The sequence below is a fragment of the Polyergus mexicanus genome, unplaced genomic scaffold (genome assembly GCF_030449975.1).
Source record: "Polyergus mexicanus isolate NDT 795.1 unplaced genomic scaffold, iyPolMexi1.0 SCAF_2, whole genome shotgun sequence".
In the NCBI taxonomy this organism is placed as follows: Eukaryota; Metazoa; Arthropoda; class Insecta; order Hymenoptera; family Formicidae; genus Polyergus; species Polyergus mexicanus.
The window spans coordinates 138999-153192 of NW_027223322.1; the positions used below are offsets into that span (position 1 = coordinate 138999).

At 34.6% G+C, this 14194-nt stretch overlaps 1 protein-coding gene across 2 annotated transcripts in view; it reads right to left on the reverse strand.

Moving 5' to 3' along the window:
- The window catches only part of LOC138942525 (rho guanine nucleotide exchange factor 17), a 52468-nt gene that overhangs the window by 10523 nt on the left and 27751 nt on the right, over positions 1–14194 (reverse strand). For both annotated transcript variants that reach the window (XM_070312786.1, XM_070312794.1), the window contains exons 9-13: positions 6169–6246; positions 2887–2964; positions 2009–2113; positions 1385–1501; positions 606–892 (exon numbers count right to left, since the gene is read on the reverse strand). In XM_070312786.1, coding sequence (XP_070168887.1) covers positions 606–892; positions 1385–1501; positions 2009–2113; positions 2887–2964; positions 6169–6246 — 665 coding nt within the window. The remainder of the gene's footprint in view (positions 1–605; positions 893–1384; positions 1502–2008; positions 2114–2886; positions 2965–6168; positions 6247–14194) is intronic.

Genomic DNA, 14194 nt, shown 5'->3' on the forward strand with positions numbered 1-14194 from the left:
TTGACATCACGACAGCAGGCTATAATGAAATTTTTATACCGTTTAATTAAATCATGAAATTAAATTATACCGTTTTATTAAATTTTATACAATGATGTGTTTTTTAAATATCAACCACAATCTATATTTAATATATTATTATTATGACATAAAGTGGTGAACAGTCGATACTCAAGTATCTAGAAATAACAAAAATATAAATTAAACAAAACATGTTTTTGTGCACGTTCTGTAAATTGAACGATTAATTACAATTTCCAGATCTTAATTAATTGTCCTCGCTCCATTATTTTCTCGCACTATGCTGAAATTAAATTTCTAGGCGCACGTCACGATGCGAAAAATATCGAGACTATTTTCCCATCATAACATGAATTTATGAACGGATGCGTTTTACTAATGCAGGAATATTATGGTAAAAAATTATCGTAAATCGAGATCTCGCGCAACATATCGATCGTAAATCCGAGATCAGCCGTCGGGAGCAGACGACTAAATATATTGTTCTATTAGAACCAATCAATTTTTTATATCAATATTGTTGCTAATCGAATCATCCGCGACCGACATAAGAATCGTAAACAAAAGTCGTTGGTCATTAATACCTGTCGTTCGTTACAATGCCGGCGAGACCTTCAACGAGGGCCTGGACTTCCCTTAATGTCGTCTGTTGCTGTTCCCACTCGAGTGACTCCCTTTCCGTGCAATTGATCTTTACGACCAGTTCGTGCACCTCTTTCTGCGCGGCCTGCAGCAGCTCGTAATCGGGATGCGTAGGGTCTGTGTGCTTTAGCAATCTCTGTATCAGTAGCTCATACCGCGGAATCTTTTGCACAGGTTTGATCAGCAATTGGTCCAAACCCAGTTTGCCCTTGTGCTCGCGCTCCATCGTCTAATTATAACAGAGTGTCAATCTATATCCACTGAAAACTTTTTATAATTTACCTCGGATAAAATTATACTCCGAATTAGAGAGAATTTATTTCTTGGCATGCAATTTAGATATTTTAATTGATAATAATTACAATCGTATCTTTTTGTAATCGTGTAAGCGTAAACTTTGTGCAAAATAATTTTGAGGATTATATTATATTAATTATATAATCTGGGTTTTTTTTTTTTTTTTTTTTTTTACAGCTTTGCTTTACTAACAAGCGTATCAAAGATGTTCAGAATCTCGAAGGATTTTATGTGGAAAGTAGACGAGAATGCTATTAGCAATCAAGTAACAAGTTAAATTATATCACAATAAAATTATACGAAAGAGCAGGACCGCAATGCTTTAAAAAATGACGTGAAATAAAAATGTTTTGTATTTGATAATAACTGCCACGTTATATAAAGAGAGAGAGAGAGAGAGAGAATTGAAGCGGATAGAACGTACCTCGAGAAATCGTGCAAAGGCCGGTTTCGCTTGGCACGTTGTTTTTATCGCCTTCCTCGCGGATTTCCAATTGTCCAGGAACAGGGTGTAGGTCTCCAGCACCACCGGTTTCGTGAACTGCAAAACACGGCACAAGTTTCTTTATGTTTATATCTCGGCGTATCGATGAAAATATATATAACGTACGCGAAACACAATTCTCCAAATAAGCGCGTTATTTCAAAGAAAGTACTCTAACTCATTATTTAAGTATTCATGAGTTAAGAACGAATTATACGAATACGTCGCAAAATTACCATCACAAATTCATTCGTTATATAATGCAGGGAAAATATGCGAAACGCAGACAAATGTGTGTTTCAAGAGCTACAAATATTCCATGTTTATGTAAGGAGGATAATATGAGAGAGAGAGGCTACGATACACAAATTAATTTATTAAAGCAGATCGAATAAAATAAATAACGCATCGCAAATTAATGTTACGCAGCGAATCTGTCGATTCTTGATTAGCATTTTAGAATCTTAAACGGTAAAAAAAAGAAACGTATATATTGTTACGCGCTTAATCTCTCATACACATGGCCGGAAGATATTTGCGCGCCTAGTAACAATGTAAACTGACCACATCGAGGAAGACGTCGCCGATCGTCTGCTTGAGTTCCCAGGTGTCCAGTCGCCTACGCAGCTCCTCCAAGAATACCTCGTGATGGCTGAGAAGCGCAGGAATCTGAAAATGCACAAGCACTTCCCTTCAACAACTTTATCATTAATCAAACGACGCGAGATTGAATAATACTTTATACGAAATCAAGCGAGAAATACGAGCGAATTTTTAATCATAAAACGCAACGCATCAAGCTTAACAAGCGAAGTGTCTGAATGGATTCTGATTCTCATAAATTTATTATTATTTATCGATTCAAGTACATGTATTAAAGAAAGATTAAAAGATACAGAAAGAAGAGTGACGTAACCACATTTACAAGCACTTTCAAATATTATCATTAAATGTTATAGCTTTAAACATCTATTCTATAATCTTAATATTCCTCAAACTGTTATAAAAGTTTAACATAATAAATACATTTTCACGCATCTTTTATTAACGCCAAATGTCACTAATATTTGATGAACTAAATGTCAATTTAGTTAGATACTAGTCTATAAATTAGTCTATGTACCAGGCTATAAATTATTGATCAATTGATGATTGATTACTCGCTACTTTTCAAAGACACAATTTGTCAAAAACCTTTCAAAGACACAGTTTGTGCTAATTAAAAGTCAGCAATTTGCTAATTAACTGCTGCTCCAAACGTAGCAAGTAGTAGCTTAAAAGTAATAGCGCACATATACGTGCAAGGTTAAAAAAATAATATATTTATATAATTTGTATAATATTGTACATTTAAAATAATAATATATCTCTTTTATTTTATTTTTCTTAAAACAGTTCTTTTTCGAATAAAAATTGATAATGAGATGACAACTTTTCCTTACCTGATAAAATATCTCGTCGACCGTTCCGGCATCCACTAAGCCGGCATTGTCGGGGCTCTTCAAGGGCTGTAGGTATTTCTGCAACCAATGCAAGTACCAAATACTGTGTTTTATAATATGTTTTTCAAACATGCGTTGTAGCAAAATAATTTTTCTATGTATTAAATTTTCTATCAACAAAACTGAAAACGTGTCTCTGACATTAGATCTTTTGCACAGTCAATAATATTTTTAATGAAATAGGAAAGAAAACTTGAATGTGCCAAAAAAAATTGTATCATCTGGCAAAAGAAATTTCCTAATGATAAGATTAGACAATAAGACAATAAGATTTAAATTATGACAAAGTGTTTTCGCGTGTTTACCGTGGAGCCTTCGGCTCGATTCTTTGTTCTTCGAGATGAAAAAGGCCCCATGAATTTTACAAACTTTAAATAATAATAGAATTTGAATACCAAGAAATAAGTTAAATTCGATTAACGTCAACGCGCGTCGATACCGTAATCGACGGCGGCGAGAAATATGTCTTACACGTTTATTTGTGCGACTCTTCCGTGACGACACCATTCCCATATTTTTTTCTACATCGTACGGCGACGTGAAAAATTCGAGACCCCTTGTCGCGTCGTTGGTTCCAAGGTCATTGTTAAATAATCGGCGAACACGCCGACAAGAATTTTCGGCACACAGCCGCGTTGTTTATAAAATATGACAATCAAGCTAGCCTGTACCACTATTATGAAAAAAAAAATATATATATATATATATTTTTTTTTTTATTAAAGTATTATAGGATATATCTTTTTTATTTATATACATATTTCTTTACTTTTAAATTAAATTAAATTTACTCAGTAATTAATTCAATGTATGTTTTTAATGTTGCATGCGTGTTGTTCTTTTAATTTTTTTTATCCTGCCCTTTAACATTCAAAAATAATAAAATAAAATTTTTCTTTCATTATGTTAATTAAAAAATAACTTAATATACATGTGGAAAATATAAAAATGTCAAATGTAATATTAAAATGTGTGTAATTTGAAAAATACGCGACACACATACTTTTAAAATATTTTAAATTATTTATCCATGTGTGTGCCTCGAAAGAATGTCGCAAAAGCTTTTCTTATTATCAAAGGTTTAGATCGAGAAATGATAATTTCGTTTAAAAGCTTACGTTGATAATTGGCAAAACGAGAGGTGTCCTCGAATAAAATCATGCAATAAAGTAGCATATAATTTCCTGATAGCTTTATCGCTTTATGCATTAATTATCTTAATTGCTTGATTCAATGATTATTCCGCGCTGCAAAACAGCAATGCAATTAGCGTGGTACGCTTAATTATTTAAAACGAAGATTGGCCTCAATATCGGTCTTATAGCCAATGTTTGTCCAGATATGTTTTATTGAAGTATCAATTACAGTCCATATAATTGTTACAACTATACGGAGCACGTTGCAAGTTAATGTGACGCGTCTCGCGCTGCACACGTGCTCAAATCATCGCACTTCCGATTACGAGAGATCCCGTGTGCTTAAAAGAACTTCATAAATTTCGAAAGATATCGCAAGAGAAAGGCAATTCTCTATATGCTTTTAATAAAATTAAACGCGTTCAAAATTTTATAGATTTTAAACACATTACACGTTTATGATTCAAGTTTTATACTTTTCATCTAGATTTACTTTTATATTATTTTATTTCTATACTTTTTATACTTTTCACTAGTACGTCTTGTCGTAAATTGAATTTGTGTCATTTTGAAAAATCGTATAAGTCATAAGATTCTATGGCTGGAGTATTTTTAGCTTTTAATTTCAGTAAAGTTAGAGATAAAGAGCGCAAAAGAGATAAAAAGATGTGGACGCGTGAACTGGAACATTCTGCATGCAGAATATCCGCGTCGGAAAATATTGTAGATTTAAATGAGTAACGCAATTATCATTTCGCGTGATAGCGATACCTTGACACGCGCATTTACTTATAAACTCATCCTGCACATCATCCAGTAATCAAACAAAGCTCCTGATTGCCTTTTATTTTCTTCGTATGATCCAGTAATCAATTTTGCGGAACACCTTTCAACAAATATTAGATGCATTTCCCCGCTCAAACAAAATATATTCAGACGAAGGACCCAAATAATGCGCTGAAAATCAAATAGCGAGCACATTTGAAAGCGTCCTTGGTAAGGAGGACGGCAATTTTGTTATATTTAATGCCACCTTGAAATATACTGTCAATTGTCACAAAGAATTGTCTGTTAGAAGAATTTACGTACATTTTGAATGTACGAATAAAGATTTCTCATATACGAGGGGCGAGGTCAAAGATAAACCGAACTTTTTCCAAAACTTTTTATTCGATCAAAATATTTCCAAGTCAGCACACCCAAGTCATTTTTCTACATACACGAGTTTCTTAACTAACGTCTAAGCACTTCTCGAAATGAGAGCAACGATACGTGTATAATTGCTAATGCATTCTGAATACAATATTATGCAATCGATTCCCGTAACTATAATATTTGCTACGACCTGATATTTTAACTTTATTTCCGGTGTTTAGCGAAGAATGAAGTCGGGAATGGAAATTTTAATGAAAACAACAGGCCGAAGAGACGGCGTGCTTGGGTCAAACTAGCAACAGTTCGCTAGAGCGGAGAGAGTAAACGAACGGGATTGTTTGTTTACAAGATGCAAGGACGAATCGCAGTTTCCGACACGCATCGATTGAACGTTTCTTCTGACGTTGCAACGCGACTTGAGAGATCGATCAATGCGCTTCTCTTGATCAATCCAATCCGGAAAGAGTATTATTTTTGAAGAAAATTAATTTGTCTGCATTTATCTCTCTCCTCTTACTCTTACGTATTCTAACAAAGATTTCAAAGTTGTAAAGAATTTAATTAAAAAATATATTCGATAATAACAAATATTTAAAAATCTGTACTATTTTTTGGAGAAAACTATGTCAAATATTAAGGTTCGTATTTAGCTATATATATATTGTATGTATATATAGATTAATATCGCTGTACAAATCAAAAAAAATCTTTAAAGTTTCTGTTACTTACAATTTAATTACCACACATCAAACAGAAAATATCTTTTATATTATTTTATATTATTTCTTATATTATCTTTTATAATATTGTATTTATATTATTATATAGGTATTATATTTATTTATATATTATTTATTTTATAAATATTTATTTCTCGTGTCTTCTAAAAAAATCTGATTCTAAAGTCTTATCTAAAATCATTAATACTCACATTGACTAGTATCTGTAGCGCCTCCACGTAGGATCGTTCCGTGTCGTAAAGTTCCACGACCACATGAGTTCTCGTGTCCTGCGCGTAAAAAAAAGAGACGATTATTGAAATATTTGTCAAGTGGTGTTGAAAGAGAAAGAAACGCTTGATCGAGACAGAGGAGAAGAGGAAACATACATAGCTGTCATTCGATTATCATCGCGTCGCGTTTCGTGATGAAGCTCGCACGTGCGCTTACGAAATAATTCACGTGTATGATTATGACGAGGCTCGGCGATTATGATCGTTATGCAATGTAAACGACAAATCGCAAGATATTACGTCCCATGGATACGGATCGCGGAGGATAATAGGAACAATGCGTCGATACTGACAGATTATGTCAACATCGAGAGACATCGATGATATTTTAATCATGAATTACTTAATACACGGTGTAATAGATCACGCGCACTCCACCTCGAAATCTTTCGCCATTGTCTTCATCTTTTATCATTACCAATTTTTTTTTCACATCTCTTTTTCCTAGTTACATCTTTTACATTCGCGTTTTCTTTTTTCTATATTTTTTTCATTATATACGTTTAATTCGCAAAAAATATAAGTGGATAAAACAAATACATTCTTTTCTCAAAACATTTAGAAGGATAGCTAATATGAGAAAAGAAAATCTATCTGATTTTCAAATATGACACTTGAGGTTACTTAAAAAATTTTCTTTTACAAACTTTTGCGACGCGCGTAATACGTCAAAAGAACATACTCAACGCGCTTACTCAAAGTATTTGCAATGTTTTTTCATTCAAAATTAGCCGCCTGCCAAGTTAATATAAACGTCGAAAACGAAAACTACCCACGCGTTCAGTGATGACGCGTTCGTTATTCTCGCTGTCCAACGATGGCTGATTGATGAGCTTGCGATCAGCGTTCATTGTCATCCTCATAGGCCACCTGTATTGAGATTTCGTAAGCGCGGATGCACCCTTACTCGCATAGCATCCTCGCGGAATCGATGCACGCGAAATGTGGCCGACGCAAAATATTCACTCGCGTATTTCCGGACTATCGCTTCAACCTTCTCCGCTTAGCGGAAACGCCGAAATCAAAGCCGAACTCTTACGCTTTCCGTACGTAAATGTGTGCCGTCCTCAAACGTTTTATTCCGGGGCTTTCCCAACGAGTTTTCTCGATCGCGCTCAAGGCTTCTCGCTTTGGTAAACTGCATCGAAAGAATAGTATTTATATAATTTATATTCGTACTCTTTTTACGAATTTCACAAGAGTTTTATTTATTTTATATAAGTTTGTTCAAAATAAATTACAATTGTTTTTTCTTTCTCTCTCTATTAAATTATTGTAATAATGGCATAAGTTTTCGACACCAATATATCGATCATCACGAGTGACAAGCATTGAAAATCTGTCGTATATTTCCAATTCCTCATTCTCAACATAAACATTTTCAGATAAACAATTTCAAAAATATATTTAAAAATATATTTTTAATGAAACTTCCAAGAAATCAAAAACAAAAGTATGCGTAAAAATTTTTATTTTTAACATAAGAATTGCTAGATAAATAATTCTCGCGCAATTTCTAATACTCATCAGGTCAGGAAAAACAGAAATTAAAGGAGAGAAAGATATCCGATATCTCGAATCCAGAACATCGATCATCAAAGTGATCGGTATTGAAAAAAAATATGTAAAATGGAAAAGAACATCGCCGTTCATATATGCGTCGCATCTAAAGACAAGACGCGCGTGTCGAAGAAAAAATGGTCGCGCCTCTTTAAAAGCTCGTGGAGGTTTGCACGAAGCGGAGCTTTCGAGACGATCGCGCGTCGAGCACTTTTACGTTCGTTTACGAACGAACTGACCGACCGCCCGTTATATTTAGCGCCGTGACTAAGGACTCCCGCACCCCCCGTCCGATTGAGCTTGTAAGCTCATCCACGGCACTCCATCTCACTCTCTCTCTCTCTCTCTCTCTCTCTCTCTCTCTCTCTCTCTCTCTCTCGCTTTTTCACGCTCCGGTTTTTCCTCATGCCACCCCAAGTCTCGTCCGATTACAGAATCGATTGCGCGCGCGATCGATCATGACCTCTTGCTTGATCCCGTTGCGCGAACATAATGATTCATTGTACGATCGCTTAATTACATATAAGCTCTCTTTGCTAATTAATGCGGAGTTATGTCATAAATGTTCTCCGCGGTTTATCCTTATGCCAAATAGTCTCACAATCAGATTCGTTACCTTCGTGTTAATCTCAAGGAGAGATGAAAGCACGTAATTAAAATCAATATCTTTCGGCGAATAAGCTGCGTATGAATTTTTTACAATATACTGGATATCCCGTAATTCGTGCATGCGTTTCTTTTATTATTTATATTATTTATTAAATTTGTTTTATTACACTTTCCTTTTTATTCTTATGAATAGTTTCTTAGTACTATTTTTATCAGTACGATTGAATTTAAAAAAAAAAACCTGCATATCTATCTCGTGGTGAAATTATAAACCTGTTTTGCATGTCTCCTTATCATTCTGTAGAAAAAAAAAATTGATTATCTTATTCTTTAGTTCAATCGCATTTGTGATTTTGTGAATTGCAGTTGACTTTATTGTCATAACCGCGTAATTCCATTAGATTAAAGCTAATACTTTATTAAGCAAACATTTAATTTTATACGAGCTATATGTACAATATGCGGTAGAAGACAAATAAATATTTTGCAGACAGAACAGTTTGTCGAAATTTTTTAATTAATTTTTCCATGACAATTCGTGACACACTATAAATGTGTACAGAACATAGTTCCGCGAATCTTTGCTTTCTGATTGGTATTAATTGTGTGTATAATATTGTTGAAAATCATTGTTTGAGAGATAAACTCTGCCAATGTGTAGAAAATTAATTAACTTTAATGAATAATATGCCATTTTTTAATGATTTTTAAATGATTCGTATAAAAAGTATCATAAGATTCATCGCAGTGGTGTGATCAATTTGCAAAGTTTTCAGCAAATTCGACGAGACAAGGTCAGGAAGAAGTATTCAGTGTAACGTGACCGTGACACCAAAAAGAGGAAACGCACGTTTCCTGATACTGGAACATGTCGAAAGAGAAACCATATGGTCCTGACATTCGAACGCGGATTTAATAATTCTTCGATTAAACTTGCACGACGCGTGTTATAACATTTAAAAAAAAAAAATATATATATATATATACGGCATTAATAAGATAAACTGAAGTACACGTGGAAGATTAAATTCTGACTGTCAAACAAAGAGAGTCAAGTTGATTTCCGAGCGAAGTCTTCTCGAGATATAAAGTGACATTATTCGATTTGCTCCTAAATACGCACACAGAATGGTTAAGAGTTCTTTCAGCAACCATCTTCAGCAACAGTAAGATAAAATCAGAACAAAATGTTGCAAGCAATTTTTTTAAATAATATAATCTATTTTTAATAATAATAGTTTTTATATAATAATATATATATATATCGCTCTTTCGTTACAATCGGCAGAGATAGCACAGTTGTTTTTTTTGTCAGAAAAAAATATGCAGATTTAAAACTCTTTTAAATTCAAATGCTTATGTAATTATGGTATAAATAAGTAAAAACCTCGACAATTTAATGAATTAAATTATAGCGATGAAAATAAAAGATTTTACTATATTTAATTAATTTCATTGTAATAATATTTATCGTAATAATATTTTATCGTAATAACATTATGTTTAATAACATTATAATCTGAGAGTTTGTTATAGAAATACCAATAAAAATATTAAATAAATAAAGTTATAAAGATATAAATACATTATATTATATAACGCGAGATCTTGTAATTTTTTTCATTATACAATATTAAAATAAAATTTGTGTTGACAGAATTTTAATTTTAAAAGTCTCTAATCAGCAAGGTATTTAAGTTATGAAGAAAAAAGTATTGCGATAAGTTTCTTTAAAAAAAGAGAATCGATCTCGAAGAAGTCAAAGAATTTGAAAAAAGAGAAGAAAGTTTGTAAGACAATGAGAGACAATAGCCTGTCGTGTTTAGAATCGTTCGCTTATAAGTACTTATCCACGTGCCATCTTGCCGCCCTAGAATACCATACGATCGCAAGTAAACACTTTCAACGCGAATTTGCTCGCCGACGAGGCTCGAATAAAATTACAACCTGTTACACGCGACGGAAGCGTCGCGACGCGCCTGTAATTGCGCCCGCGTTACTTGAATTCTCGCCGAGAGAGAAAGAGAGAAAAAGGAGCGTGCGTAATACATCCAAATCAGACGATTGTTGCTTCCGTCCACTTAAAGAAGCAATAGAATCGCCAGGATCTCGCTAAAAAAAAAAAAAGAGATCTACTTTATTTTCTCTTTCCGTGAAATTTTTCTTCCCGTAAAAAATGCTATATTTTTTGAAACTGTTTATATTTTCGATGCATTTTTATTTAAGAATTGAATATTTAATTCGAGAAGAGAGAGTATTATTCAATTCGCTCTAGTTCTCTGTTGCGTAGTATTATAGCAAATTGAAATAACTAGAAAAATTGTTATTTCGGATAGAAATATATTGTATTATCCGCTTGTGAGTCCATCATCTTGCTACACAAAATGCGCGCGAAATAAATACCTCGATCAAAATATTTCGCACGAGAAAAATTTAACTAAATTCAAATTTATTAATTAAATTCAAATTTGCTTCTTGCGATTAACGACTTGCTTGGATATTTTCCTCTGCTTTCCCGAATGAATAATACCCAATGTTAATTATAAGGTACAGATTTAAAAATGATCATGCAATGATCACGTCAATCTGTCGCGCGCGCGTGCATCCGCATAATTATATTATATGTTTATTAATATTTATTATCAATACTGAAAGATTTTATTTCGATCGAAAAAGAATAAATATAATTTTTTATGTTTTAAAATTGTTAAAGACGAGACACTCGTGATGATCGACGTCGAGCGATCTGCTAGCTACCTGCTGTCGCAGCATCACACCGCACAAATTATTATTATTATTAGTTTACTGAATTTTAACATCGTGAGAGAAGAGAAGAAAAATTTTAAAATCGTTTCGAACGATATCGGAATATTTGTGAGCGTACACGTCCAATTTGCCAAACGCGTTATCGGGAGAGCAATCGCGACGGCATCGCGATTCCGCAAGCTGTGGCTTTTCCGCGACGAGCAACAGCCAGACGCGGCGTTACGCCTGAAACTGGCGGACCCGTCGCACAGCTATCAGGAAGCTGATCGATGCCCGAGAGAATAACAGCGGTGGAGAGGACGGAAGCCAAACGCGCGCGCGCGCGCACGTCAGGACGCCGGCGCGTACTTTTCACGTGGATTTTACACACGCTTTGCTGTATCCTGGATGCTGCACCGCCGTTCCTGTCGCCCTTTCCCTTCTTGTCCTACGAAGAAGGGGACGAGGTCTCGCAACGCGACCTTGCATTGAAATGCCGAGTTAACCATTTCGAACCTTGCCGTCGTGCAACAGGTTTCTAATGTCAGCTTTAAGTGACGATCGAAATAAAGTACTCTAAAATTAATTTTTACTAAATTATTCCGTTTGTCGAAGGATCGGATAGGATGCTATGTGAGAAATTTAAGAAAATATTTTCTGGAATCTCTTCGAATTTTCATCGATAAAAAGAGAAAGAGAGAAACCTCTACTGACAATATCAAAGATATCGTTTTTTTTTTTAATTTATGTAGATTGTACGCAAACAATAATTTTTCTCCATTAAATTAAAATGATCGTGAAATATCTAGTACAAGTGAAGTAAAAGTGTGCACGATTCACGACGCACTTGAACTTGGCGAACTATTTAAACGAACGATGATCACATTTAATTTTAAGTCGCACGTTCGTCGGCAGACGGACTTCGATTTTATGACAAAGCTCGATCTGGACTAAGGCTCTTAAATCTTTAGCGTGCGCGCGTAACCGTAATTTTATTCTTTCAAGTAATAGATCTAATTTATAACTGGCTTATAAGTTCGTTCGCATGTTTTCTCGCCGCATCATATGGCAGTACCTAGATTTACGTTCGAATAAACTCGTCCATGTGAGGATTCCGTTAAGTAAATTAAACATACAATTTATGCAGACCGAGAGTACACGAGAACAATGACCGGTTGGTTTTGCCGTTTCACGGAGATGCGCGCTTTTCTACAATATTAACCATCGTGACAAACGAACGAAAAATCGATAAGCTCGTGAATCCATTTCTCTTCAGCAGATAATAGGCATCAATTTCCGTCACCTGCGCTTTTTAATGAAAATCGTTACGAAACAGAGGGAAAAATCTTTTCAATACTAATCTTTATTTTAATTTTTTTAATCCTGGAAAAAGACTATAAAATCGTTAAAAACGGTAAAAGCCGTGGAAATCTTTTTATTTTTTACTCTCCTACAGTAGGATTATATATAAATATGCTCGGAATTGAGAGACAAAGAGAAAGATAGAATAACACATATTTCCATATAAATTATTATATCAAAAATAAATTAGAAATAATAATAATAGAAAAATAAAGTGATGTGTCTCATTAAATCATTTTAATTTTTCTTGAAAAACTTTAAAGGAAAAATTTCTCTCTCTCTCTCTCTGTCTCTCTCTCAATACGAATTACAAAAGGATTAAGTAAAACTCGTAAGAACGTCATGTGACGGCGGGGGAGTTACATCAGAGGTCGGCGTCGATCTTTAAGAGTGGCCATCGAGACGGGTAAAACGCTGATGATTTTTCTTCGCGGCGCCCGGAATGCGATCGTGATAGTGGCCTGGCATGTACACTCTCTGAATTATTCTATGAGTGCGCATTTTTGCAACATTCCGCGATCCACATTTATTTCGACGACGCTTGTTTAGTCTGCGCCCAGATTTGTGGCGGGCATCAAAATGCTGCTGCGTACTTTTCGGACGCGCATTTAGCAAGTTTATCAAGTTGCTGTAGAATGCAACGCATTGTGCAGCGCGCGTTGAATTCCGTAATCCATCCGAATTAATCCGAAATAACTTTATGTATGAGTGTACGAAGCTTCTTTTAATATAAAATTATTTCCATTATTTCTAAATTATTAAGTATCTTCAAGATAGAAAAAAAATACATACGTAATTTATAAAATACTTAATAAAAATATAAAATCAGATATTTCTTGCGGTCTAACTTGACAAGCGCCTTATTCGTTTTCGAGTCGTTAAAGAAATCTTTCCAACATTTTTTTGCTATCCAAAAATATTATATTGTCGTATGACATAAAAGATAATACGTATATATAATACGTTTAAGTAAAAGAAAGCTTTTTAGTCAGATTTAGACGATGTTAAAACGAATTGGCTTTCGGAATTTTTTAAAGAATATACGCGAAAATGCGTAAACGATATAAAATATCGCGCAAACGTGCAAACGAACAAATAACTTGCTCTTAGTACTTAGTAATAAAGTTACGTGCATACATTTACGGGACGGGCAATGGTCCGAACGACTCGGAAATGCAATTCTGTTTACTCACAACGAGCAGAAGATCGCCTCGCGCGCGATCTTCGGGTCGATCCGATCGAATTAAATATCGCGCAAACGGCGAGTAGTCGCGCTTGCGAAATCGTAGGCATCAGTCGCGGCCAAGTGGTTTATGTATACGCATCCCGTGTAAGCTAAATATTTAAATATTTCCCGGTAACGTGCCACGCGGGCGAATATAGCGCAACTACTATTTTGCCCTGCACTCATCGGTTTATTCATAGATTTATCCGGCAACATCCTGGTCCACCACGCGATCGCGCATATAGATCATCGCATCATGCTGCCGTTTCGCGATCATTCTTCGATCCGATCGAAATGTCGCGAGATATTGCGAAAGCATCGCGTTGCCGATTTATAATTTCTATTCCCGTTTGGGCGCTTCGCGAAAAGTCAACCAAAGTCACATTCTGTAACATCTGACTTTAAATTGACAATTTTCTTCTCAGTCTTGATTTAAGCAAATTT